Source organism: Triticum aestivum, chromosome 4A (genome assembly GCF_018294505.1).
Source record: "Triticum aestivum cultivar Chinese Spring chromosome 4A, IWGSC CS RefSeq v2.1, whole genome shotgun sequence".
NCBI classification, from domain to species: Eukaryota; Viridiplantae; Streptophyta; class Magnoliopsida; order Poales; family Poaceae; genus Triticum; species Triticum aestivum.
The window spans coordinates 579,200,562-579,227,419 of record NC_057803.1 but is presented as its reverse complement, the minus strand read 5'-3'; the positions used below and the strand labels follow the sequence as shown (position 1 = coordinate 579,227,419).

General features: G+C 45.3%; 2 protein-coding genes across 2 annotated transcripts; one reads left to right on the top strand and one right to left on the bottom strand.

Moving 5' to 3' along the window:
• The first annotated feature begins 1,367 nt into the window (after positions 1–1,367).
• On the top strand, positions 1,368–2,944 carry LOC123087107 (DNA-directed RNA polymerase I subunit RPA12). The gene is made up of 5 exons (XM_044509007.1): positions 1,368–1,598; positions 1,746–1,786; positions 2,217–2,300; positions 2,397–2,453; positions 2,537–2,944. Exons 1-5 carry the CDS (start codon positions 1,481–1,483, stop codon positions 2,612–2,614), a joined length of 378 nt encoding a protein of 125 aa, XP_044364942.1. The 5' UTR covers positions 1,368–1,480; the 3' UTR covers positions 2,615–2,944.
• Positions 2,945–3,395: 451 nt separating this feature from the next.
• On the bottom strand, positions 3,396–17,135 carry LOC123087106 (probable serine/threonine protein kinase IREH1). The gene is made up of 18 exons (XM_044509006.1): positions 16,479–17,135; positions 15,265–15,332; positions 14,968–15,153; positions 13,505–14,839; positions 9,858–10,030; positions 9,496–9,730; positions 8,697–8,789; positions 8,485–8,625; positions 8,314–8,406; positions 7,246–7,456; positions 7,071–7,156; positions 6,868–6,956; positions 5,600–5,651; positions 5,431–5,487; positions 5,167–5,340; positions 4,928–5,008; positions 3,816–3,980; positions 3,396–3,735 (listed from the first exon to the last, which is right to left on the bottom strand). Exons 1-17 carry the CDS (start codon positions 17,065–17,067, stop codon positions 3,897–3,899), a joined length of 3,747 nt encoding a protein of 1,248 aa, XP_044364941.1. The 5' UTR covers positions 17,068–17,135; the 3' UTR covers positions 3,396–3,735; positions 3,816–3,896.
• Positions 17,136–26,858: the final 9,723 nt, after the last annotated feature.

The window sequence follows — 26,858 nt, the reverse complement described above, 5'->3', positions numbered from 1 at the left end:
TTCTCAATCACCCTTTTAGGATGATTTATTAAAGAAGTGTCTGTTAAACGTGTCATCATAGTTTGCTTAACTTCTGATTGTAGTATGTTCAAAGAAAACTTCTGGTTGTAGTTGGTCTTTACGCAGTTACTGACAGTTGGAAAAAAAATATCATCACCAACAAAGCTTCGTGTCATCAAAAACAAATCGCCGAAGAAAAATTATGGACAATGATCATTGTCAAGACAAATAAAAATGTAGTATGAACATAATCATTTGCAAACAGTTGAGGAAAAAAAATCTTAATAGTTCACTTCGCTTCCGGGCTGCAGTTGGCCATCTAATATATAGTATAAAAGAATAATGCTAAGACACAGTAAAAACATATCAGACAACGATCCTCGATGCCATCGATGATATCAGTTGTCCAAAATTCTCATGATTGTCGAAATATAATAGTTGAGCATTTCCTTGAATTCTCGTGTTTTAAAAATATAACTATTAGGGGGGAAATAAAGTACTTAGAAATGTAATGAAAAACCAAATTCCCATAATTAAAAATATAGTAATTAAAAGAAGAAAGTATTAGACAAGCCGCTCAGAATATCAAAGATTGAGCAATACATATTAAACAACAACGCTAAGATATAGTAAAAAAAAACATACTACAACCCTTGGTTTGATCCGCTGTGCAAACCCCTAGGGATGCCAAAGATTTCAAAGATTGTGCAAATAAATAATGCTAAGACACAATAAAGGTACGTCAGACAAGGATTTTCAAAACTTGGCGCCATCCGTGATATTAACTGTGCATAATGCTGATGATTTTCAAAATATATTAGTAATTGAAAAAATGCCAAAATATAACAATTATTAAGGGAAAAAAGAAAGTACTAGACAAGCTGCGGGAGCGGTACACGGATGTACCAGTCCGCTTGCTTAAATCCAGTTACTCTTAGGGAAATGCTGCACTCACACGGTGCACCATGTGAGGCTTGCATAATTTCCGTTTGCCCCGTTCATCTACGGTCATAGGCAAGCGCCACCAAGCCCGGCGATGAGCAACGATTGAAGTGATGTTTTAAAGTGGTCGAAGTTCTTCTCGTATAGCTGTGTGGGACTAAGGATACCCATTTAAAAAAAAATAGGATTTTTTTTTTTGAGTGCCGACTAAAAGATACCTAGCCCCTGGCGCGTGCACGCGGTGACCAACACACCTTTACCGGGCCTCTTGGGCTAGGCGTTAGAGTTTTCCCTAGGGCCCGCAGAGACACACTTCTCCGCCTGATGGTGACCGGTCCACATCCATCCTAATGGGCCGGACTGCGAATCCACGGTGAAACCCTAAGTGCGCAGCCGGCCGTTCCCCTGCTGATCATCGCCGCAGACAGAGGTCGGAAGAAGAGGAAGTAAACGAAAGGCCCCCCCTCTCTCTCTCTCTCTCTCTCTCTCCCCCCTGTCTCTGTATCTCCCGCACGGCGGCGCGGTGTGGCCGGCGGCGATGGCTTTCTGGCAGGCGCGCGACTTCCTGTTCTGCGGCGTGTGCGGCACCCTCCTCGACTTCAACTCCCACCGCTACGCCTCCTGCCCCCTCTGCGGCTTCAAGCGCAAGGCCAAAGGTCTCCCCCCTCCCTTCCTTCGTTCCTTCCTCCAGGCCCAAGCTTACTCCTCTCTGCGGATCCCGAATCACAGAACTCTTGGTCCCAAGCATCCTTGTGACTGGCAATCCCGTGGCTAATGCAGAACTGGCCCCTTATTTTCTGCAGATATCGAAGGGAAAGAAACTCGGTACGCGGTCACCGCGGAGGTACGTCCATCTCTCTCTGTCAAAATCAACCAATGGTTCCAGACGAAGAACTAGGTGTGCAGAACGGCTTATATACTCGGCTAATTAGATTGCAGTGTCGTGTTTCTTGAAGGAATACACTGGTCCTGCCAAGCTACTGCTGGACTTGAGAAAATTGTTCAGTCTTTTGGAATGCATGAATTAGCTTAATTAATTAAATGGAACAAATTCCATACATTAAGAATTGATGATTTTCTAGCTCGGGATGTGTAAGCTTACCCTAGAACTGTTATACTTTGACAATTTTGATTTTGTGGTCTAGTGTAACTGTACAAGACATCTGTTGATTTTAGATCCTGCTAGCTTGCATGTGCAGATTCTTTTACCAGGCAACACAAGTTTCTGTTTCCGGAGCACGTGCTTGATTTTGAATTACATACGTTGTTGACAGGATATTAGAAGAGAGCTAAAGATGAAACCGTTTGTGGTTCTTGAATCGGCGCCAAATATGGACATAATCGTGCAAAGATCCCTGGTAAGCTAAATTGTTTGCTTTTGCCCCTGGTTATTAGTTTTTGGATGGATGGATGGATACCTTGAGCGTTTCACATATATCCTCGTCTGCCTTTAGACAGAGCGAGCCTGTCCAGAATGCAACCATCATGAACTCGAATATTACACGAAGCAGGTTATTTGCTGACCTTCAGCTTTAGTTATGATTTTCTCTTTCTAGTTCTGAATCCTACCGACCTTCTTGACGTGCAATTGCAGCTTCGGTCAGCGGATGAGGGGCAGACTATCTTCTACGAGTGCCCGGAATGTGGCCACGCATTCAATGAGAATACCTAAGAAAAAAGTTTCCTACTATCAGGGTATGGATATGGGTGGAAGAAAGTGCTCCTGCCATTGGTTGACAATCGATGTTCGATGAAATTTCTCCTGCCATGGGTTGACCATTGATGTTGCATCGTTTTGGCGTGTATTCTTATCTTGAGTGTTACCTGGGATATGTTAATGCTCGTTTTTTCTATCTAACGCCTTTTGACGGAACCTTGTATTTGACTGAATGTCGCCATAGAAAGAGCAGAACGTCTTGTTTCTAAAGGTGATTGGGCTGGTTGCTGCATTTTTGTAGCGCATCATGATTATTCAAAGTCATACACACTTGTTGTTGACCGATTCATTTTGTGATAGTTAATACAGTGCGCATTGGTTTTATCTCAAGTTGTACTTCATGGACTTCGGCTGAGTTTATATAGAAAATTATCTATAGCTACAACACCAAATATATCTCGTGATGAATCTAGTATTAATTTAATACTCTGGATGTTCGACTCTTTTTTCTACTCTGCTGGTGCATTAGGAATCTTAGGTGGTGCCTTGGGCATCTTGTACGCGCTATATATTTTGGGGCAGAGTGAGTAGATTCCCAAGGCACATGTACTTGGATCCAATCATTTTCAGCTAAATTTCAGGGCACGGTTCTGTTACAAAAACTTCAACTGTTCTATGGAATCAAGCCAGAATTATGCTTCGTAATATTTGCTGGCATTTAAGTCAACTGATCTCGAGCTAATTAGTTGGGTAAAAATATACTCTAGATGCACCAGTCAATCAAGGAAACTGATACTGACAGCAAGAAATTTGGAGCATTTGCATTGACCAGATTTTTTATACCCAGTGAATGTTACGGCAACAGTTCTGAGTACAGGTAAACCTACTCCATCCCCAATGACCTGCCACGATTACGACAATTCTGAGACCATCTACACTTTCAGGGGTTGTATTCTGAATACAGTAAACCTTGACCAATTTTGGGCACCCAAGGCCGATGATGGGACCAAAAAAAAAAGCAGAGCTCCTAGGTGACTCATGCCAACTTATGGTCAAGGATGTTTCACCGACGATGACACCACAATTGTTTCCACCGCAAAACTGCACTCCGCTGGATGTCCATGCCTCACTTTCATCTGCAAAATTGATAGTAGCAATTAGATGGAACAGCATCGCATATGCGATATTTAACTGCGCATAAAACTGGTGCACTTACATGTACAAGATCCACACCACCCAAGCGCCTTGTAAACTGTTTTGGTTACTTCAAATAAATCAAACCTCAGTATAAACGCGTCTATGTTTCAGGTTTCATAGGAGGCTCGTCCTTCAATCCTTTCGTCAGCAGATCATAATTGATGGATGCAAGTTGTGAAAGATTCTGCGGCAAGAAGAATTTAAAAGAATGATATGCAGCATATATGCACGAGGGGGCTAATAATAAAATTTCACGGATGTATATTTAAGGACTAATATCATATTTGAAACCAGATCGCAATCACAATGACAGGTGAAAACTGTTATTTGCAGTGCCGGGTCATTATTAATAACTTTGGGATGGATTCTGTGGCCAGAAGAATTTACAAGGGCGATGCACAAAAGGGACTGGATTTACATTTTAAGGACTGGTTTCGCATTTGAAACCAGACCACAGATGCAGTGACAGGTCAAAACTGTCATTTGCAGTGTTGGAACATTACTAATAACTTTGGGTATTTGTACTATGTGTATAATGTGTTACAGTGGATAACTGAACTATAGCTTAACCAACTTAGCATTCAATATTTGCCTCTGGCTACTATGGCAATGATTGTGCGGAATATTTGCATCTGGCTCTTAACAGTATACGATGATGTTAAAATGGTGATATTTAATGCCAAGCAGTGGACAGGACGCGTAAATTTCGTAAAAATGGTTGGATGTAGAAACTATTACAAGATTGCAGATTTTGGGGATAAAAAAACTCTACTACAAAACTACCAAGTTTTAGGATGCATCCAAGTCCAACCCAGGCTCACTTCATACTTACAAAATACTAGACCATTCCCACACAGCACGCCAAATTGCCTGTCCACCAATCGGACAAAGCAATTTTCTTGCAATTTGGTCCTTGAGCTGTCATTTTCTTGCAATTTGCGTGCAAACTTGTAATATTCAAAATTCACTCGAAGAAAGAAATGTAAGCTATGTTTGATATAGTGGAAAGGGAAGGGCTAACACACACACTTGGGGAACAGTTAATTCAAGATCATTCAATCTATGTGTTGATATACTTCAATCATCATTGGATATGAACGAAAAGTAAGGCCTGTGAAGCTGTAGGTTTACCTTGAACGAGAAGTTACTGAAAGAGTAATTGACATTTGGGCCGGATTCAAAGTCGGTGGGGCCACCTCCATGCTCATCCCCCTAATTCACAATTTTGAAACAGTTTACCAAAGGAACTGAAGAACATAAAGGTAGATTAACAATCCGAAATGAAAATACAGCTTTTTTTTGGCTTCCTACAACTACTGAAATTGCTTAATCATGTTCTTTTCAATCACTGAGACAAAAATTATCCATACCATGTCATCTTGGTGATTGCTCACGCAACTACTGCTGCCACTAAGGCTTCCATTCTCACTGGAATCCTCAAACTCATATGCTTCATACATGTTTTCATCTGATGGATTCCAAGAGTAACGGCTGGTGAAGTAGCTGGTATCAAATGCACTATCTGAGGAGGGAACGAAGGCAGCCTGCAAATGATTTTTCTGTTATCCCTGGTATGCCTGTACAAAAGAGATGCAGTTCGTGTCTTCAGAAAATAATCGTTAACACTATCTCACCTTCTGCCTAGCAATGGTATCCCAGCTAACATCCTTAAAGAATGGATGTTGTTTGACCTAAAGGAAATAGGATTAGCAACATCAATCAGGTATATATCATAAAATATTTTAATAGAGTATCAATGAAATAAAGTTCCATGAAAGGAAATTTCTAGCACCATCAAAATACCTCAGAGGCACCATCTGATCCTAGACGTTGATGAGGGTCTTCTGTCAAAAATCTGGAGGAACTTATTGTAAGATCACTCTAGTCTTACTTAAACAATATCGGCAATTAAATAGATCAAACATTTAGAATCTGAGCATGAAGTTGCTAAGCGGTCTTGTAACTGAAATCTGCACCATTGATGGCATGCCTATACTTAAAAGAGAAAATGTACAAAGATTCCAGACTATATATTCCACTGAGAGCACGGGTGACAAACATAGCATATACGGAACATGCTACTACAGTACTACTATTATCCTATTCATAGAAACTGCAAAACTATAAAGGCCGGTTCTATGTCATCTCAAAGTAGAGAGCAAATGCCAAGCTATCCGGCGAACAACTATAACTGTTTGCAATGACATGAGTATGGAAGTACTTGTGTCTAGTTTGACTCTAAATCCCACCTGTGTAATACAACCAACAATATGAAATTCTAATTAATAAACTTGATCTGAAGCAACTTGTGCGGTGATCGAACAGTTGAAGTAAGCAAGATCGTATGTCAGTTTACCCAACAGCGTATAAATGAATAATAATGGATTATACCTTTCAGGCTTCGATTATTTAGGTGAATCTCATGATAGATCCTTAGCCCCAGTGCTATATTTGGTTATTCACTAAAATCTCCTTTTCGAGGAGAAGGTGGATCATTAGTGTATGATTTAGAAGATACTCCCTCCGTCCCAAGATCCTTGTCTTACATTTGTCTAGATACGGATGTATCTAATACTAAAACATGACTTGATACATCCGTATCTAGACAAATCTAAGACAAGAATTTTGGGACGGAGGGAGTATAATTAGTGGACATGTATGGTTAGGTTTCTTTTGTGTATTGCAACAATAATCAAAATGAATGCAGCCCAAACATGCAATAATATTAGCCCTTTAACTCCCAGATAATGTTCAGGATATCGGTAACTGGTACCATATATCGGTCAGGTGCTGAGTAGGGATAAATAGGCGCATTTTCCAGTTAATCGTCCGATAAATCAGTTAATTGGCTATTCGGTGACCCACCAAGTGGCGATTAACTGACCGAGATGTCGATTAACTGGCCATATTTGGAACAGTGCTCCCAGATCCCAACTCCCCAAAGTACACATATGACAAAGCACAATACCTAAAGCCCTTATTAACATTTGAACAGGAAGCAATAACATACTATCATGTAACGCTATAAACATTATTAATTAAGTACTCAGATGGTTTGGAAAAAATCTTACTTGTCAATTAGATCTTTCGCTTCAAAACTCATCTCTTCTGGGACATGTGGCCAAGGTATTTTGCGATTAAGAATATTGTCAAAAATTGTCTGCAGAAACAAGTACAACAAGAATGTCAAGTTGCATCAACACATCCAGATAACAGAAACCAACATTGAGTTCTAGCAACCAACATTTTATACAGAAAATGCAAAGTATGGTACCTGAGGGTGCTCTGCATTAAATGGAGGTATTCCAACAAGTAACTCAAAAAGAATTACACCTACAGACCACCAATCTGCACTAGTACCTGTGAAGATAATGCACACAGCAAAAAAGTAATAGTCAAGATCAAAAGAAAACATAGAATTTAAACTAAAATTATGTTTATCATTTTACCATGCCCTGTCCCCAAAAGGATTTCTGGTGCTAAATAATCAGGGGTTCCAACCGCAGAACGCTTTTGTCGCCGTGCTCGGTGATCCATTTCCTCTAATTCATTCATCTGAGGTTCCTCGTCTCCATACAATGAAGCCCCACTAACAGCAGGGCCAGATAGATCATCTGTGCTATTGATCAGACCAACCTTGGACAACCCAAAATCTGTCAACTGAAGGAAATGAAGATTAAAAACAGCATAAATATTAGGAGGAAATAGACATGGTATCGCAATAACGGAAATGGTATTCTTCCTGCCCGTAAAATGCTTAGAAAATAGGATATTGGGTATGGAAGTAGTGGCTAATGAAATAATTTTAGGCTGCAAGAAATGGGAATTCAGAAACAAACTTGTGTCACAAATATGTTCTTTAATTATGTATAGCACCTCGTAATAAGCCAATGGATCTGCACTATGCTTAAATTTGACAGTGCCTTGTGTTTTTCATCAGATTTTTAACCATGGCAAATCGAACGATTTTTTATGGAAATTTATGTTGTCGCGAGGATGGCAATTTCCTTTAGCAAGCATGGTAGATCCTGGCCAAAAACTGAACATGGCAAGGATTTGCCATGCTTGCTAAAGGAAAAATTACCATCCACGCGACAACATAATTTTCCCTTAAAAACATTTGATTTGCCATGCTCAAAAATCTGACGTTCGATTTGTAGCGAAATCCTATGTTTTTCTCCAAGAAAAAAGATCATGGTTTTTTAGCATTACCTAATACGCTAACACGAAGCTCGGAGCCTCTGAAATCCAAAAAAAAAAATGATGACATGGTGGCATTATAAAGTTTCTAATAACGCATCATGGACTTGAATATTGATTATACTCAATAGCATGTAAGTTGGCTGGTTATTTTATCTCCTGTTACGAATCTGCTTTTCTTCTATCAAAGTAAATACAACCAGTAACCAAACAGAAATAAGAATCACATTTGAAAAATAAGAATGCTATTCTACAACTATCAAATGTGGAAGATACGATGATTCAGAGAGAGGTCAATAATCATCTGTGTGCGTTACCTTTACATGCCCATCATGAGCAATCAATAGGTTGTCAGGTTTTAGATCTCTGTGAACAATCTGCATGGAGTGCAAATATTCCAAAGCTAGCACCTGCAGCATATTATTTTTTAATAAATTGACAGGGAGAAAATGAGAAGTGCTCAGACACAAACTTGTAAATAAACTTACAACTTCTGCAAGATATACACGAGCAACATCTTCATCCAAGCACCCTAAATTTCTCAGTAAAGAATACAGGTCGCCTCCATTTAAGTACTCCATGACCAGATACAAATTTTCCCGAGAGGTAAACGAATAGAAGAAACGAACCTTCCAAAAGCATAACCATTTTAGAATCAATTTATATCCTAGTTGATAGTCATAATTGTAAGTTCACTCACCACAAAAGGATTCCTGACCGTGATCAATATATCGCGTTCAGCCAATATACTTTCGACGGCATTTTTCCGAATCATATCTGCCTTCCTAAGTACCTGCTTAAAGTAGAGGAATCCAGCACATGAGTATTCTTCGCCATGAAACAAATGAAAGCTTTACCAGAGCAAATTCAAATTTGCTGCTGTACTTCTACATGAACATAAGCTGAGAAGCGTTTAGTAGTAAAATCAGTCCCATGGTATTGATTTATGTGGTGTGTCAGCATGCAATCAAGTCCTATCAAAAGCACAATACACATCCATTCTGATGGAAAGTGATCATGTAATATGATCCTTTCCGAAACCTAATTTTACGTGCCTGGCGCAATGGTGAAGTCCTCCCCACTTGTGCCAAGAGGTCCTGGGTTCGAACCAGCCTCTCTGCATTGCACTTTGCAGGGGCAAGACTAGGTTCCTATAATCCCTCCCCAGACCCCACCTTGTGTGGGAGCTTCTATGCACTGGGTCTGTCCTTTTTCCTAACAAACATGAATAGGCAAAGATGGTAGTCCAGATTGAAATGTGAGAACTAACACTAGCTATACTCGACCTTTTCTTTTTCTTGAATTAGCAAGCTGGGAGCCAATACAAGGGGGAAATGCCCCCATCCCTGAAAACTAAAATCCCACAAGAACTTCTCTCTGTCAGGACATTCATGTAAGCCCGCTAATGTTTTTCAATCCAATTACTTGCTCCATGCCATTTTTGGTACATTCACTAAAAAAATATACTGACAGATGACATGAGTATCTACAAAAAATACCTTTATAGCAAAGAGGTCTCCTGTAGTTCTTTTCTTGGCCAAGAAAACACGTCCAAATGCTCCGCGGCTGATAGGTTTTATGATTTCAAAGTCATCGATTGAAGTACGATCCTTGACTGGATGAACAGGACTTGCTCGTAAGCTACGAACAACATCATCTTCTTCGTCCATTATGGTACTCGACGAGTCAACCTTGTCCATATCAACTGAGTCACAAAGCTGCAGGTATTTCTCCCTGAAGGATTTATGAAAATGAGAAGGCAGAATCAATTCAAGAGTTAAAAAAGGAAAATAGTAATACTGTTATAAATGAGCAAAAGTGAAGTTGCTGAAAGAATTGTATTGACTCAGCAGATCCTCACCGGTGGAGCTTTTCTATGCGAGTGCCAAATGTTTGCACTGTGAGGGCTTCATGCTTCCTACGATTGACAATTTCTTGCAGATCTTCTATGCAAGTGACCAATTGGGACAAAGCACTTTCTTCATCCAGAGGAGTATTTGCAATACATCGTGCAATATCAGCAAGTTCAACAATCTACACAGATTGAATGGAACTATTTTAGCAACTTGAAAAGTTGATGATGAAGCCGAAGAAATTTCAAATATTAAATGGTTAGCACTTGTTACATTGAAATACATAATTAGATCAATACCAAAGATGCACAATTAGGAAGAACTATCCACATGTCATCCTCAAGTTACGGAGGCGTTTGGCTGGGCCACGGGTAAGGTAATGAGGATACACGGTGCTGCGGCTGTGACGAGGCGATTGCTCGTTTTGTTTGGTTACCCCCGGTAACTGTCGCACAGAAAAGGCAGTCAATCAACAGAGGTGTCCCAACTAAAAAGTCTCTAGTCCCTGAAAAGTCCCTCCCTGTTTGTTTCCAGGGACTAAAAAGTCCCTAGTCCCTCCGTAGAGGTTATTAAATGACATGTAGAAAAACATGTTACCCCTAGTATAAAGAAGACAGAGCTCGCCGGTCGCCGTTCTTGGATGCCTAAAAGCTGAGAGGAGGTCGCATGATTGGAAGAGAGATTAGCGGCTGCAGTGGTGCCAATGGCAGCAGCAGCACATGCAGCGACAAGATCTGGCGATGGCCGGCCATCGGTGCCCGATACTGTGAGGCAGATATTGCAGCAACCAGATCTGGTGATGGCCAGCCACTGGCGTGGATGCTGCTCGACAGATGAGTGATGCGTCGAGCTCGGCATCTATATGAAGGAGATGTCAAGCGAGAAGAAAGATCAGGACCGGATCATTTAACGGCCAGGGCTGGGCGTAATCGGCTTTGTACAGCGCTGTAATCCGATTCCACAGTATTTAATTCCAGCATAACTCAGGCCCTGTTTGGTTCATAAGTCCTAGGACTTTTTCTAGTCCCAACTAAAAAGTCTCTAGTCCCTAAAAAGTCCCTCCCTGTTTGTTTCCAGGGACTAAAAAGTCCCTAGTCCCTCCCTAGAGGTTATTAAATGGCATGTAAAAAACCATGTTACCCCTAGTATAAAGAAAAATAACAGCCAAACAACACCATGGGGCGGCGAGGCAATGGGTGCAGGGAGGGGCATTGTTGGAGAAGTCCCAAAAAGACTCTTCTTGAGAGTCTTCTTCATTTAGTCCCAAAAAGCAACTTTTAGTTCCTAGTAGTCCCTCCTGTTTGGTTAAAAAGTCTCTAAGAGGGACTTTTTCTAGTCCCTACACCAAAAAGTCCCTGTAAACAAACACCCCCTCAACCAAACATGAATAATGGGTTTGGATGACACTGTAATCAGATGCCAGGCCAAAAACGGTGAAACAAACACGTCCTATATGGTACTTTCTGATTACATAAGTAACATTGTGCTGGTACTAAGAGCATCTCCAGCCGCGCCCCCAACAAGCCCCCCCAGGCGATTTTTCGGCCGCCGGCGCCGAAAAATCGGCCCAGTCGCGCCCCCAAAGGCTCTTTTTTCGCCGGCTCGGGCCGAAATTGGCGCCGGCGGACCCAGGCCGAACCCGGCGCGCTGGGGGCGCCGGCCGAACCGTTTTTGGCGCGAAAATCAGCGGGCCCTCCTTGGCAGCGACTCGTCGCTTCGTCGTCCTCATCGCCTCGGTTCCCGCAGCGAAATCAATGCCAAAGCTGCTGCGCGCTGCCGCGCCGGTCAGCCTCCTCCGTTGGTGCCTCACGGGCGGCGCAGTGAAGACGGGACGACGCGCGTCCTCTCGCCCGCCACGCGTACACACGGCGGCCACACGAGTGCCGCCTATATAAGCCGATCCCTCCCGCACCGGTGACGCACATACTCTCCACCGCCGACGCCCCCTTTCCTCGACGCACCCGTCCCTCCCTCTCTTCTCGCTGTCTCCCGTTCACACAATGGCCGAGCGCTTTCCAGGCAACGGCGCGGCGGCGAACGGCTTCGGCCACCGCCACCTTCACGAGGACGAAGCTCGGCTTCTCTATGAGGCCGAGTACCCGGTCCCGCCAGACATGCGGGTGCCCGGGGCTTGGAGGATCAGCGCCGGCGGGGTCCCGGTGCCACCGCCGCCCACCGGGGCGGCGCGTCGTGCGGAGATCGCCCGCATCCGTGCCTCTCTGCCGCAGGCGGCGAGGGAAGGGCCGAGGTACGTTCCCGACTGTGGGAGCAGTATTTCCGTCGCCGCCACACCGAGCAGCTCGAGGCCACCAACGGCGTCGTGCCCTCCCGAAGGCTCAACTCCGACGGCCGCCGCCGATGGTGGGGCGTGCCCGGCCGCACGCTGGAGGCCGTCCTCGAGTACATCGAGGGCGGCAACACGCCCAGGCTGGAGTACCCCGCTCCTCCCTCCTCCCGCCGGCGTGGGAGCTCGTGGACGCCGAGACGCATGGACCCGGCGTCCTCCTCCTCGTCCGGCCGCTCGTCCGGCTCTCCCTCCCTCCTCCCCGTCAAGCCGGAGCCCCAGGACGCGCCGATCAGCCAGCGCACCCGCAGCTCCGGCGTCCGCATCACCGACTCCTCCCCCACCTCTGCCCAGCTGGTCAGGCCAAAGGTGGAGCCCGGCCTCCCTGCGGAGTACGAGGCCATAGTCCGGCGCGGCTTCTCCAACGAGGAGGCCCTAAAGTGGGCGCGGGACGACTACCTCCGCGACGAGATGGTCCGGCAGCGCCGAGCCCTGGAGGAGATAGCCGCCCGCCAGCGTGGGCGCGAGGACGAGAACGGCGTGGTGATCCTCGACAGCGACGAGGACGAGGACGCCCCCGGACCGTCCAACCCACCGCGCGTCGGCGACCCTGGGCAGGGGAGCAGCAGGGACGGCGGCCGCGAAGGAGGCGACGACGACGACGACGACGGCGGCGACTACACGAAGTTCTACAGGCTCCTCGGCATGTAGAGCTTCACGGGCGAGGGCGACGACGGGTCTAGTAGTGTTTTTTTCCTTCTTTTGTAAAATATTTTAAATATGTTATGAACTCGCCGACGTTTGGTTGAATTTGCGCCTTGTTTGTGCCGAATTTTGTTTTTCAAAAAAACGTGAGCGCGGCGACTGGGGAGCATCACGCCCCCAGCGCGCAGTTAGCGCCGGTACGCCCCCAGGCGGTGATTTTTAGCGCCTCCTGGGGGGCCAACGGCTGGAGATGCTCTAAGCTAATTAATTCTGCAATATAAGTAATTTCCTAACAGAAAAAAAAACGCTAATGGGGATACAAGAATGACTTCCCCTACTATCATGAAAATCTACGGATCCCTTTATGTCGTATTTATGTTATTTATTTTGAGCAGTTAACATTCAGAAGTTGCACAATTGCATTAAATTGTTATAACTCATAAATAAGAGAATAAAACATCAAACATCAGTAGTTCAGTACTCTGTATATATTATCATGGTTACTAGCTTTGCACATCAAACTCATATAAACAAAGATAGGAGTACTAGCTAACTTTTCCACAGTCTGGGTAATTTCACAACTAACAACTTTCTAGCAGAATGATCTGTTACTAATGCAAAAACATAGACATACATATAATAACATAAATTGTATGCATGGCTTACCTGTGGAAGATCGTTACTCTCATTAATCACACTTCTCCCAGCTAAAAGCATGTCTATATGATTTGATCTTGGAGTCGTTAGTGGAGATCGAGGAGTCATACTTCCTGCCGATGATGTAGCCATTCCATGATCAGATTTCGGCCCAAAGCGAGTCTTACATGTCATTGAAGGAAGATTTTTTATATCATCCAACGAAATAGTGTTATCAGCCTCTTGGAGATAGTCGATCATATCAGCAGAACCTCTTCTAGACCAATCAGACAGTTTTGGAGAGGCACCATCAGATTCTTCATTGATGCTTGGATTTGAAACTTTTGCAGCATCTGGGCTGCTGACAGAATTGATAAGGTCTCTCTGCGTATAAGACTCGACCAACTTTTCAAGTGTTTCTGCAACTCTTACTAAACGTTCATCAACGCTTACACCTTTTTGGTCACACCTGTCAGCGATTGCACAGACTGCCGAATGATTTTCTACGTAATTTGTAGGGATATATTCTTCACATATGCGACACATTATTGAACCCTCTTCAGAAATATTTGGCTGGTCAGACCAGTGTCCCCATGAAGTTTTGTGTTGATGCTTGGGAGGAAGTGGTTGATGTGATACAGATTCTACTGGACTGGTTAACTCAACGCCGCTAGGAATCGTAGCGAGTGTATCTATTTTCTTAGTAGGCGATTCCTCTTTAATAGGGGTAGGTTCTTTTGGGGGCTTTGGAACAGGTGATGGAAAAGGTTTCCAGGAAGAAATCCGTTCTCTGGTTGGAGATTCAACCTCTTTCTTGATATCAGTGTCAAGGGGCAGAAGCTTAACAGGTTTTATCTCCTGGCTTCTTCTCCATTTCAGATTATGCTGCTCTTGACTGTATGATTTTCTTGCATCGCTTTTGCTACTTCTGCTTGTTGTAGCATGTGGACCTGATTGGGTTAAAATCTTGTTATCAGCAGATTGTATAATCTTATCTCGCTGATCCATAACAATTTCATCCTCAGCAAATCCACTCTCCTTGTGAAACTGGAGCAGCCTTGTACATCTTGTAAGGATAAAGAGCATCCGAGTGTAAAGCTTCTTCAGCACACCCATTGGGAGCTCCTGACGTTGATCATCCAAATCTTGCACTATACCTTCACATTGCAGCCAAAGTTCCCCGGGTGTCATTACAGAGCAGCTGCGTGCAAGTATTAACAAATCCTCCAAAGTTTCTTTCCACTCAGGATGAGAGTCTGCGTACTTCTCCATTACACTAACCAAGTCCCCCGCAAAAACTGCCAAATCTGTATTTACCTCTTCCTTTGCCTTCTCAAATCTCACCTGAATAACTTTTAACACCTCCTGCATAGACAACAAATGACAAGATCATAATTATTGGGTAGTAGAAGAATCAGGCAAAAATAAAATAAAAGTGTGAAATGTGGATACAGCATTGAAATCATCTCACCCAGAACAATAACTGAGATTACCTTCAAGTTGTATACGCCTCGAGGTTTCAAGAATGGGAATGGTCGGACCCCTTTGGAGTTCAACTCATGTGAAAAACTCTTTATATCTGAAGGGTTTCTCTTCCTTGGTGCACTGGTAGCCTGCATAATGGCCTTGAAGCGTGGAGACTCGGATTCCTTTGGCGTTTCACAGGCATCATATGAAGACTGCCAATTAAGATGTGGATGCAGACGTGTAAGAAGAAAAAAGGGAAAGTTGGACAACTCATCGTTTACTTGTAAGTAAGGTGTGGAAAGCATATACAAATACATCATTACCACGGTCGCTGGTATTTGGGGCGGAGTCCTCAAATCTCCCGAATGGTTCCGAAATGAATTAGATTTAGCTGTGTATAAGATAGATTATATGCCCACGTATCAGATATGGTTGTCAAGACAAAAGAGCGCCAGAGCAAAGGACCAGGTCAAATGTAAACATCTATTAGCAGAACAAAGAGAACAATCCCCACAAAAGAAAGACGCCAGAACACACAAACATGGTATAGAGTTATAGAGAAGACACACTTGGTTTTAATTTGCATAGAGATCCAGAAGCTGTTAGGTATTGCCCTATGGGCATACAAATGCCCTCCGTTCCTAAATATAAGTCTTTTTAGACATTTCAAAAGGACAACAACATACGGATGTATGTAGACATATTTTAGACCGTAGGTTCACTCATTTTGCTCCATATGTAGTCACTTGTTGAAATCTCTAGAAAGACTTATATTTGGGAACGGAGGGAGTAGTAAAGTAGAATGTACTGCATTCGAGCCTACTCGTAATCTTCATATGAGATTCATAAAATCAATTAAACCATGCACTATAGGATTGTAATCAGACAGCTATAGCAATACAATATGCATCTCTACAGTATCATTCAGTACGCTGCACCAAACACTTTAATATTACGAACAAATGAAGCACAAGCGAATTGCCGAATACGGCTCTGTACCCATCGACAAGTGTCAAGGAAGTGATACTGAGTGACGCCTACCAGGTGTCAGAAAAAAAGACTATCACACAATGAATTGTTTATATAGAATTAAGGGGCGCACAATGCACTTATATTTAGTTGGAGTCGCCTTATGCTGAATCACTAAAACAGGTAAGCCATAACGAACATTCTCTTGCCGTTTCGATTTGGCAACGATTAGAAAATTCATTTCGTCAGCACCAGGTATCTGGATACGACATACATCAAGATGAGTTACGCACTTGCGTCACACGACAACTCAACACATCTAAGGTGAGACTACAGATCATCTGCTGTGTGATGTCTTATCGGAAACCGCCAACTTAGTAAGCAATTGAATAGCATGAATAGCTAGAGCCTACACTCCCATTCGCGGCCTATATGAGAGCTCACCAGCACTAGTACTAAGTTCTAAGCCCTAGCTTCCACCAATCAGTAGCCAGCTTACAGGACTATGCAGCAAAGCCATGAACAAAACTTGCAAACAGGGTACATACACACGCAGGATCACCACTACCTTTTGCAGCGCTCTTCCCTTCCGGTTCCACGGCGCGCACGGGTTGCACGGGCTGCTCGGCGGCCTTTCCCTTGCCCCGGTTACTAGCACTGCCAGCGCTGGTGGAATCGGCCCACGAGCTGACGCCCTTCTTCCCGGAGGCTGTCCCCGCCTGGGAGTGGCCGCGCGCGAGGTTGCTGCTCCCGAGCGCGGCGGCCATCCGCTGGCCCTCGTGCGGCAGCGGGCCGGATCTCGTCTTGATCTTGTTGAGGCCGAGCGAGGAGGCGAGGATCGGCGAGAGCGCGGCGGCGGGGGCCGCATCCCTGAGGTGGTGCTTGGCGGCGGAGGGGCTGGAGGTGGAGGAGGCCGGGGAGGCCCTGGGGGAGGGCACGGCGACGGCGGCGGAGCCGAAGAGCTTGTCGCGCTTCTTGGGGGTCTCGGATTTGGGCTTCTTCTTGTCGGATCTGGAGGAGGCGGAGGAGGAGGCCGGCGAGGCCGCGGAGGCCGCCCCGGGGGCGGAGGTGGGCGTGCGCGGGCTGTTGCTGCCGTCGGGGCTGGAGGACTCGGACGACTTGTGCCGCGACGAGAAGAAGCGGCCCTTGAAGACCATCGCCGCCTCGCCGGAGTTCCGTCGAACAGGTGGGGGCGGGGTGGGGGCGGGGCGGCACACACTGAGCGGAGCGAGGGGGAGGGGGAGCGTGCTGGTGGGGACAGTGCGGAGGAAATGTAGGGAGGGGGGAGGGAGGCGTGTGGGTCGCGTCCCCTCCCCGTCCGCGCCGGCTCTCGCGGCTGGCTCGCTGGCCCGCGTCGCGTCGCGTGCGTGCGTGCGTGACTCAGCCTCTCCACGCCCAGCAGCAACCGCGACTGCCGTTTGACTGGCCGGGCGGAAGGAGCCACTGGAAGAAAACTGGTGGTGAATTCGTATGGTGGTGGGCCGTGGCAGCGGGTCGGGTGGCCCGGCTTGAGGGAAGACCGGGACGGCGGCTCGGACGGGTAGGGCCGGGCTCAGGTTCATTTCGGCATCGAGATGCTGCGAGTGCGTCAGTCAGTGGTGGTGGTCTGCCCGCGCTGGCTGCCAGGGCCCGGTCTGCCAGGGTCAAAGATTCCAGGTCCAAGATGGATCCAGATATTCTTTGTCAAAATCGTAGTAATTTCGTATTACTGCCAAGGATTATAGCTTTATGCGGCGACGGATGGCGTAGTTAAGCAATGATTACTGCCCAAGATCACAATCACACGAACTAATGGATCGACGCGTAGCCGTTTGACATCCTACACATTAAGATAAGTTCATCTCATCCTCACAAAGAAAAAAAAAGATAAGTTCATCTCTAGTGCGATCTCCCCGTGTACCAATGATTCCATGTAAAAAGACCCACTCTATGTTTCAAGTACCCTAGGCGATTAAACCTAACCGCTGCTCTTTCTCTTCCCCCACACAAGGCGGCAGGTTTCTATTGCGATTCTAAGGGCATCTCCAGCCGCGCCCCCAACAGGGCCTCCAGGCCACTTTTTCGGCGCCGGCGCCGAAAAAACGGCCCAGTCGCGCCCCCAGGATGCCGAAAATCGCCGGTTCGGACCTTTTTTTCGCCTGGCGGTCACAGGCCGAACCCAGCGCGCTGGGGAGCAGTTGGGGGCTCCGGCGCTAGGGAAAAGCACGCCTGGCCCACACCGACAGGGGAAAAGTCAAGGTTTTCTTTCCCCGGCTCGCCTCGCACCCCCCGCGCCCTCGGCCACCACTAGCTATATCCCGGCGACGGCCGCCGCCCTACTCCGCTAGATAGCCATTCCCCGCTGGAAAATAGCAGCGCTTCGCCGCGGCAGCCCCTCCCATAGCAGCTGGGCGTTTCCGGCCGCCGTTTTCCGGCCGCGGAAGCGCGGTTTAACGGCGGGTACACGCCCACCGAGCGCAAGGTGTTCGGCGTTTTGCCTGCCTCGGCGATGGACTCGGATGAGGAGGAAGAGCTCGCCGCGCTGCTGGAGGAGGAAGCCGCGGCCGACGTCCAGGAAGAAGAGCATCTCATGGTGCTCGCCGCCCTCGGCCAGCTGCTGGCGAGCAATGAAAAGCCGCGGCGAGGTGGCTCGGCGCCGGGGCGGATGAAAGCAAAGAACCGGCATCGTCTCCAAGGCTACTGCATGCTCTACTCCGACTACTTCGTTGATGCTCCACTTCATGGCGAGAGAACGTTTCGGCGCCGTTATCGGATGAGCCGAAAGCTCTTCCTCAGGATTATGAATTCCATCCGGGAGTTCGACAACTACTTCAAGTGCAAGATGGGTTGCACTGGCGCTCTTGGATTCACCTCCATCCAGAAGTGCACGACAGCGATGAGGATGCTTGCATATGGAGCTCCCAGTGATTCACTCGACGACTATGGGCGCATGGCCGAGCCCACCAGCATAGAGTGTTTCTACAAGTTCTGTCGGGCAATGGTGGCAGTGTTTGGGCCACAATACTTGAGAACACCCAATGCGGAAGACACTGCTCGGATCCTAGCCCAGAATGCAGCAAGAGGATTTCCTGGGATGCTTGGAAGCATTGACAGCATGCATTGAAAATGGAAGAATTGCCCATTTGGTTGGCAGGGGATGTACAAAGGCGCCAAAGGCGGTTGCAGTGTGGTGCTTGAGGCGGTAGCCACACAGGACCTTTGGATTTGGCACTCCTTCTTTGGTATGCCAGGAACTTACAATGACATCAACGTGCTGCAGTGCTCTCCCGTTTTTGCCAAGCTCGTTGAGGGCCATTCTCCTCCGGTGAACTTCGAGATCAATGGGCACCAATACAACAAGGGGTACTACCTAGAAGATGGCATCTATCTGAGATGGTCGACATTTGTGAAGGCAATCTCAAACCCTGCGGCAGGAGGCAAGAACGCCTGGTTTGCGAAAGTTCACGAGGCTTGCAGGAAGGATGTCGAGCGGGCATTTGGTGTGCTCCAATCTCGATTCGCTGTTGTTCGGTACCCCGCTCAGACCTGGTCCAAAGATCAAATGTGGGAGATTATGACTTGCTGTGTCTGTTGGGGAACGTAGTAATTTCAAAAAAATTCCTACGCACACGCAAGATCATGGTGATGCATAGCAACGAGAGGGGAGAGTGTGATCTACGTACCCTTGTAGATCGACAACGGAAGCGTTTGGTTGATGTAGTCGTACGTCTCCACGGCCCGACCGATCAAGCACCGAAACTACGGCACCTCCGAGTTCTAGCACACGTTCAGCTCGATGACGATCCCCGGACTCCGATCCAGCAAAGTGTCGGGGAAGAGTTTCGTCAGCACGACGGCGTGGTGACGATCTTGATGCACTACCGTCGCAGGGCTTCGCCTAAGCACCGCTACAATATTATCGAGGACTATGGAGGAAGGGGGCACCGCACACGGCTAAGAATATGATCACCCGGATCAACTTGTGTGTCAAGGGGTGCCCCCTGCCCCCGTATATAAATGATCAAGGGGAGGAGGCCGGCCCGCCCTCTATGGCGCGCCAAGGAGGAGTCCTCCTCCTAGTAGGAGTAGGACTCCTACTAGGAGGGGGAAAGAAGTGGGGAGGGAGAGGGAAAGGGGGGCGCCGCCCCCCTCTCCTAGTCCAATTCGGACCAGGGGGAGGAGGCGCGTGGCCCACCTTTGGCTGCCCCTCTCTCTCTCCACTAAGGCCCATATGGCCCATTACTTCTCCGGGGGGGGTGTTCCGGTAACCCTCCGGCTCTCCGGTTTTCTCCGAAATCACCCGGAACACTTCCGGTGTCCGAATAAAGCCGTCCAATATATCAATCTTTATGTCTCGACCATTTCGAGACTCCTCGTCATGTCCGTGATCACATCCGGGACTCCGAACTAACTTCGGTACATCAAAACTCATAAACTCATAATATAACTGTCATCGAAACCTTAAGCGTGCGGACCCTACGGGTTCGAGAACAATGTAGACATGACCGAGACACGTCTCCGGTCAATAACCAATAGCGGAACCTAGATGCTCATATTGGATCCTACATATTCTACGAAGATCTTTATCGGTCAGACCGCATAACAACATACGTTGTTCCCTTTGTCATCGGTATGTTACTTGCCCGAGATTCGATCGTCGGTATCTCAATACCTAGTTCAATCTCGTCACCGGCAAGTCTCTTTACTCGTTCCATAATACATCATCTCGCAACTAACTCATTAGTTGCAATGATTGCAAGGCTTATGTGATGTGCATTACAGAGAGGGCCCAGAGATACCTCTCCGACAATCGGAGTGACAAATCCTAATCTCGAAATACGCCAACCCAACATGTACCTTTGGAGACACCTGTAGAGAACCTTTATAATCACCCATTTACGTTGTGACGTTTGGTAGCACACAAAGTGTTCCTCTGGCAAACGGGAGTTGCATAATCTCATAGTCATAGGAACATGTATAAGTCATGAAGAAAGCAATAGCAACATACTAAACGATCGGGTGCTAAGCTAATGGAATGGGTCATGTCAATCACATCATTCTCCTAATGATGTGATCCCGTTAATCAAATAACAACTCTTTTGTTTATGGTTAGGAAACATAACCATCTTCGATTAATGAGCTAGTCAAGTAGAGGCATACTAGTGACACTCTGTTTGTCTATGTATTCACACATGTATTATGTTTCCGGTTAATACAATTCTAGCATGAATAATAAACATTTATCATGATATAAGGAAATAAATAATAACTTTATTATTGCCTCTAGGGCATATTTCCTTCAGTCTCCCACTTGCACTAGAGTCAATAATCTAGTTCACATTGCCATGTGATTCAACACTAAGAGTTCACATCACCATGTGATTAACACCCATAGTTCACATCGTCATGTGACCTATACCCAAAGGGTTTACTAGAGTCAATAATCTAGTTCACATCATTTATGTGATTAACACCCAAAGAGTACTAAGGTGTGATCATGTTTTGCTTGTGAGATAATTTTAGTCAACGGGTCTGCCAAATTCAGATCCGTAAGTATTTTGTGAATTCTATGTCTACAATGCTCTGCACGGAGCTACTCTAGCTAATTGTTCCCACTTTCAATATGTATCTAGATCGAGACTTAGAGTCATCCAGATCTGTGTCAAAACTTGCATCGACGTAACTTTTTCGATGAACCTTTTGTCACCTCCATAATCGAGAAATATTTCCTTATTCCACTAAGGATAATTTTGACCAATGTCCAGTGATCTACTCTTAGATCACTATTGTACTCCCTTGCTTAACACAGTGTAGGGTATACAATAGATCTGGTACACATCGTGGCATACTTTATAGAACCTATGGCTGAGGCATAGGGAATGACTTTCATTCTCTTTCTATCTTCTGCCGTGGTCGGGCTTTGAGTCTTACTCAATTTCATACCTTGTAACACAGCCAAGAACTCTTTCTTTGACTGTTCCATTTTTGAACTACTTCAAAATATTGTCAAGGTATGTACTCATTGAAAAAACTTATCAAGCATCTTGATCTATCTCTATAGATTTTGATGCTTAATATGTAAGCAGCTTCACCGAGGTCTTTCTTTAAAAAACTTCTTTAAAAACACTCCTTTATGCTTTGCAGAATAATTCTACATTATTTTCGATCAACAATATGTCATTCACATATACTTATCAGAAATGCTGTAGTGCTCCCACTCACTTTCTTGTAAATACAGGCTTCACCGCGAGTGTGTATAAAACTATATGCTTTGATCATACTATCAAAGCGTTTATTCCAACTCCGAGAGGCTTGCACCAGTCCATAAATGGATCGCTGGAGCTTGCACACTTTGTTAGCTCCTTTTGGATCGACAAAACCTTCCGGCTGCATCATATACAACTCTTCTTCCAGAAATCCATTCAGGAATGCAGTTTTGACATCCATTTGCTGGATTTCATAAAATGCGGCAATTGCTAACATGATTCGGACAGACTTAAGCATAGATACGAGTGAGAAACTCTCATCATAGTCAACACCTTGAACTTGTCGAAAATCTTTTTGTGACAATTCTAGCTTTGTAGATAGTAACACTACTATCAGCGTCTGTCTTCCTCTTGAAGATCCATTTAATCTCAATGGCTCGCCGATCATTAGGCAAGTCAATCAAAGTCCATACTTTGTTCTCATACATGGATCTCATCTCAGATTTCATGGCCTCAAGCCATTTCGCGGAATCTAGGCTCATCATCGCTTCCTCATAGTTCGCAAGTTCGTCATGGTCTAGTAACATGACTTCCAGAACAGGATTACCGTACCACTTTGGTGCGGATCTCACTCTGGTTTACCTACGAGATTCGGTATTAACTTGATCTGAAGTTACATGATCATCATCATTAGTCTTCCTCACTAATTGGTGTAGTAGTCACAGGAACCGATTTCTTGTGATGAACTACTTTTCAATAAGGGAGAAGGTACAATTACCTTATCAAGTTCTACTTTCCTCCCACTCACTTCTTTCAAGAGAAACTCCTTCTCTAGAAAGGATCCATTCTTAGCAACGAATGTCTTGCCTTCGGATCTGTGATAGAAGGTGTACCCAATAGTCTCCTTTGGGTATCCTATGAAGACATATTTCTCCGATTTGGGTTTGAGCTTATCAGGATGAAACTTTTTCATATAAGCATCACAATCCCAAACTTTAAGAAACGACAACTTTGGTTTCTTGCCAAACCACAGTTCAGATTGTGTCGTCTCAACGGACTTAGATGGTGCCGTTTTAAACGTGAATGCAGCTGTCTTTAATGCATAACCCCAAAACGATAGTGGTAGATCGGTAAGAGACATCATAGATCGCACCATATCTAATAAAGTACGGTTATGATGTTCGGACACACCATTATGCTGTGGTGTTCCAGGTGGCGTGAGTAGTGAAACTATTTCACGTTGTTTTAACTGAAGGCCAGACTCGTAACTCCTCTGCGATCATATCATAGAAACTTTTATTTTCTTGTTACGATGATTCTCCACTTCACTCTGAAATTCTTTGAACTTTTCAAATATTTCAGACTTGTGTTTCATTAAGTAGATATACCCATATCTGCTCAAATCATATGTGAAGGTCAGAAAATAATGATACCCGCCACGAGCCTTAACACTCATCGGATCTCATACATCAGTATGTATTATTTCCAATAAGTCAGTTGCTCGCTCCATAGTTCCGGAGAACGGCGTTTTAGTCATCTTGCCCATGAGGCATGGTTCGCAAGCATCAACTGATTCATAATCAAGTGATTCCAAAAACCCATTAGCATGGAGTTTCTTCATGCGCTTTACACCAATATGACCTAAATGGCAGTGCCACAAATAAGTTGCACTATCATTATTAACTTTGCATCTTTTGGTTTCAATATTATGATTATGTGTATCACTACGATCGAGATCCAACGAACTATTTTCATTGGGTGTGTAACCATATAAGGTTTTATTCATGTAAACAGAACAACAATTTATTCTCTTACTTAAATGAATAACCGTATTACAATAAACATGATCAAATCATATGCATGCTCAACGCAAACACCAAATAACACTTATTCAGGTTCAACACTAATCCCGAAAGTATAGGGAGTGTGCGATGATGATCATATCAATCTTGGAACCACTTCCAACACACATCGTCACTTCACCCTTAACTAGTCTCTGTTTATTCTGCACTCCTGTTTCGAGTTTACTAATCTTAGCAACTGAACTAGTATCAAATACTGAGGGGTTGCTATAAACACATCAATAACATGTATATCAAATATACTTATGCTCACTTTGCCATCCTTCTTATCTACCAATCACTTGGGGTAGTTCCGCTTCCAGTGACCAGTCCCTTTGCAGTAGAAACACTTAGTCTCAGGCTTAGGACCAGACTTGGGCTTCTTCACTTGAGCAGCAACTTGCTTGTTGTTCTTCTTGAAGTTCCCCTTCTTCCCTCTGCCCTTTTCTTGAAACTAGTGGTCTTGTCTACCATCAACACTTGATGTTTTTCTCGATTTCTACCTTCGTCAATTTCCGCATTACGAAGAGCTTGGGAATCATTTCCGTTATCCCTTGCATATCATAGTTCATCACGAAGTTCTACTAACTTGGTGATGGTGACTAGAGAATTCTGTCAATCACTATCTTATCTGGAAGATTAACTCCCACTTGATTCAAGCGATTGTAGTACTCAGACAATCTGAGCACATGCTCACTAGTTGAGCGATTCTCCTCCATCTTTTAGCTATAGAACTTGTTGGAGACTTCATATCTCTCAACTCGGGTATTTGCTTAAAATATTAACTTCAACTCCTGGAACATCTCATATGCTCCATGACGTTCAAAATGTCTTTGAAGTCCCGATTCTAAGCCATTAAGCATGGTGCACTAAACTATCAAGTAGTCATCATATTGAGCTAGCCAAACGTTCATAACGTCTGCATCTGCTCCTGCAATAGGTCCGTCACCTAGCGGTGCATCAAGGACATAATTCTTCTGTGCAGCAATGAGGATAAACCTCAGATCACGGATCCAATCCGCATCATTGCTACTAACATCTTTCAACACAATTTTCTCTAGGAACATATCAAAATAAACACAGGGAAGCAACAACGCGAGCTATTGATCTACAACATAATTTGCAAAATACTACCAGGACTAAGTTCATGATAAATTTAAGTTCAATTAATCATATTACTTAAGAACCCCCACTTAGATAGACATCCCTCTAATCCTCCAAGTGATTATGTGATCCAAATCAACTAAACCATGTCCGATCATCACGTGAGATGGAGTAGTTTCATTGGTGAACATCGCTATGTTGATCATATCTGCTATATGATTCACGCTCGACCTTTCGGTCTCCGTGTTCCGAGGCCATATCTGTATATGCTTGGCTCGTTAAGTATAACCTGAGTATTCTGCGTGTGCAACTGTTTTGCACCCGTTGTATTTGAACGTAGAGCCTATCACACCCGATCATCACGTGGTGTCTCAGCACGAAGAACTTTCGCAACGGTGCATACTCAGGGAGAACACTTCTTGATAATTAGTGAGAGATCATCTTATAATGCTACCGTCAATCAAAGCAAGATAAGATGCATAAAAGATAAACATCACATGCAATCAATATAAGTGATATGATATGGCCACCATCATCTTGTGCTTGTGATCTCCATCTTGGAAGCACCGTCATGATCACCATCGTCACCGGCGCGACACCTTGATCTCCATCGTAGCATCGTTGTCGTCTCGCCAATCTTATGCTTCCATGACTATCGCTACCGCTTAGTGATAAAGTAAAGCATTACAACGCGATTGCATTGCATACAATAAAGCGACAACCATATGGCTCCTGCCAGTTGCCGATAACTCGGTTACAAAACATGATCATCTCATACAATAAAATTTAGCATCATGTCTTGACCATATCACATCACAACATGCCCTGCAAAAACAAGTTAGACGTCCTCTACTTTGTTGTTGCAAGTTTTACGTGGCTGCTACGGGCTTAAGCAAGAACCAATCTTACCTACGCATCAAAACCACAACGATAGTTTGTCAAGTTGGTGTTGTTTTAACCTTCGCAGGGACCGCGCGTAGCCACACTCGGTTCAACTAAAGTTGGAGAAACTGTCACCCGCAAGCCACCTATGTGCAAAGCACGTCGGGAGAACCGGTCTTGCGTAAGCGTACGCGTAATGTCGGTCCGGGCCGCTTCGTCCAACAATACCGCCGAACCAAAGTATGACATGCTGGTAAGCAGTATGACTTATATCGCCCACAACTCACTTGTGTTCTACTCGTGCATATAACATCAACATATAAAACCTAGGCTCGGATGCCACTGTTGGGGAACGTAGTAATTTCAAAAAAAATCCTACTCACACGCAAGATCATGGTGATGCATAGCAACGAGAGGGGAGAGTGTGATCTACGTACCCTTGTAGATCGACAACGGAAGCGTTTGGTTGATGTAGTCGTACGTCTCCACGGCCCGACCGATCAAGCACCGAAACTACGGCACCTCCGAGTTCTAGCACACGTTCAGCTCGATGACGATCCCCAGACTCCAATCCAGCAAAGTGTCAGGGAAGAGTTCCGTCAGCACGACGGCGTGGTGATGATCTTGATGCACTACCGTCGCAGGGCTTCGCCTAAGCACCACTACAATATTATCGAGGACTATGGTGGAAGGGGGCACCGCACACGGCTAAGAATATGATCACCTGGATCAACTTGTGTGTCAAGGGGTGCCCCCTGCCCCCGTATATAAAGGATCAAGGGGAGGAGGCCAGCCGGCCCTCTATGGCGCGCCAAGGAGGAGTCCTCCTCCTAGTAGGAGTAGGACTCCTACTATGAGGGGGAAAGAAGTGGGGAGGGAGAGGGAAAGCCCCCCCCCTCTCCTAGTCCAATTCAGACCAGGGGGAGGAGGCGCGTG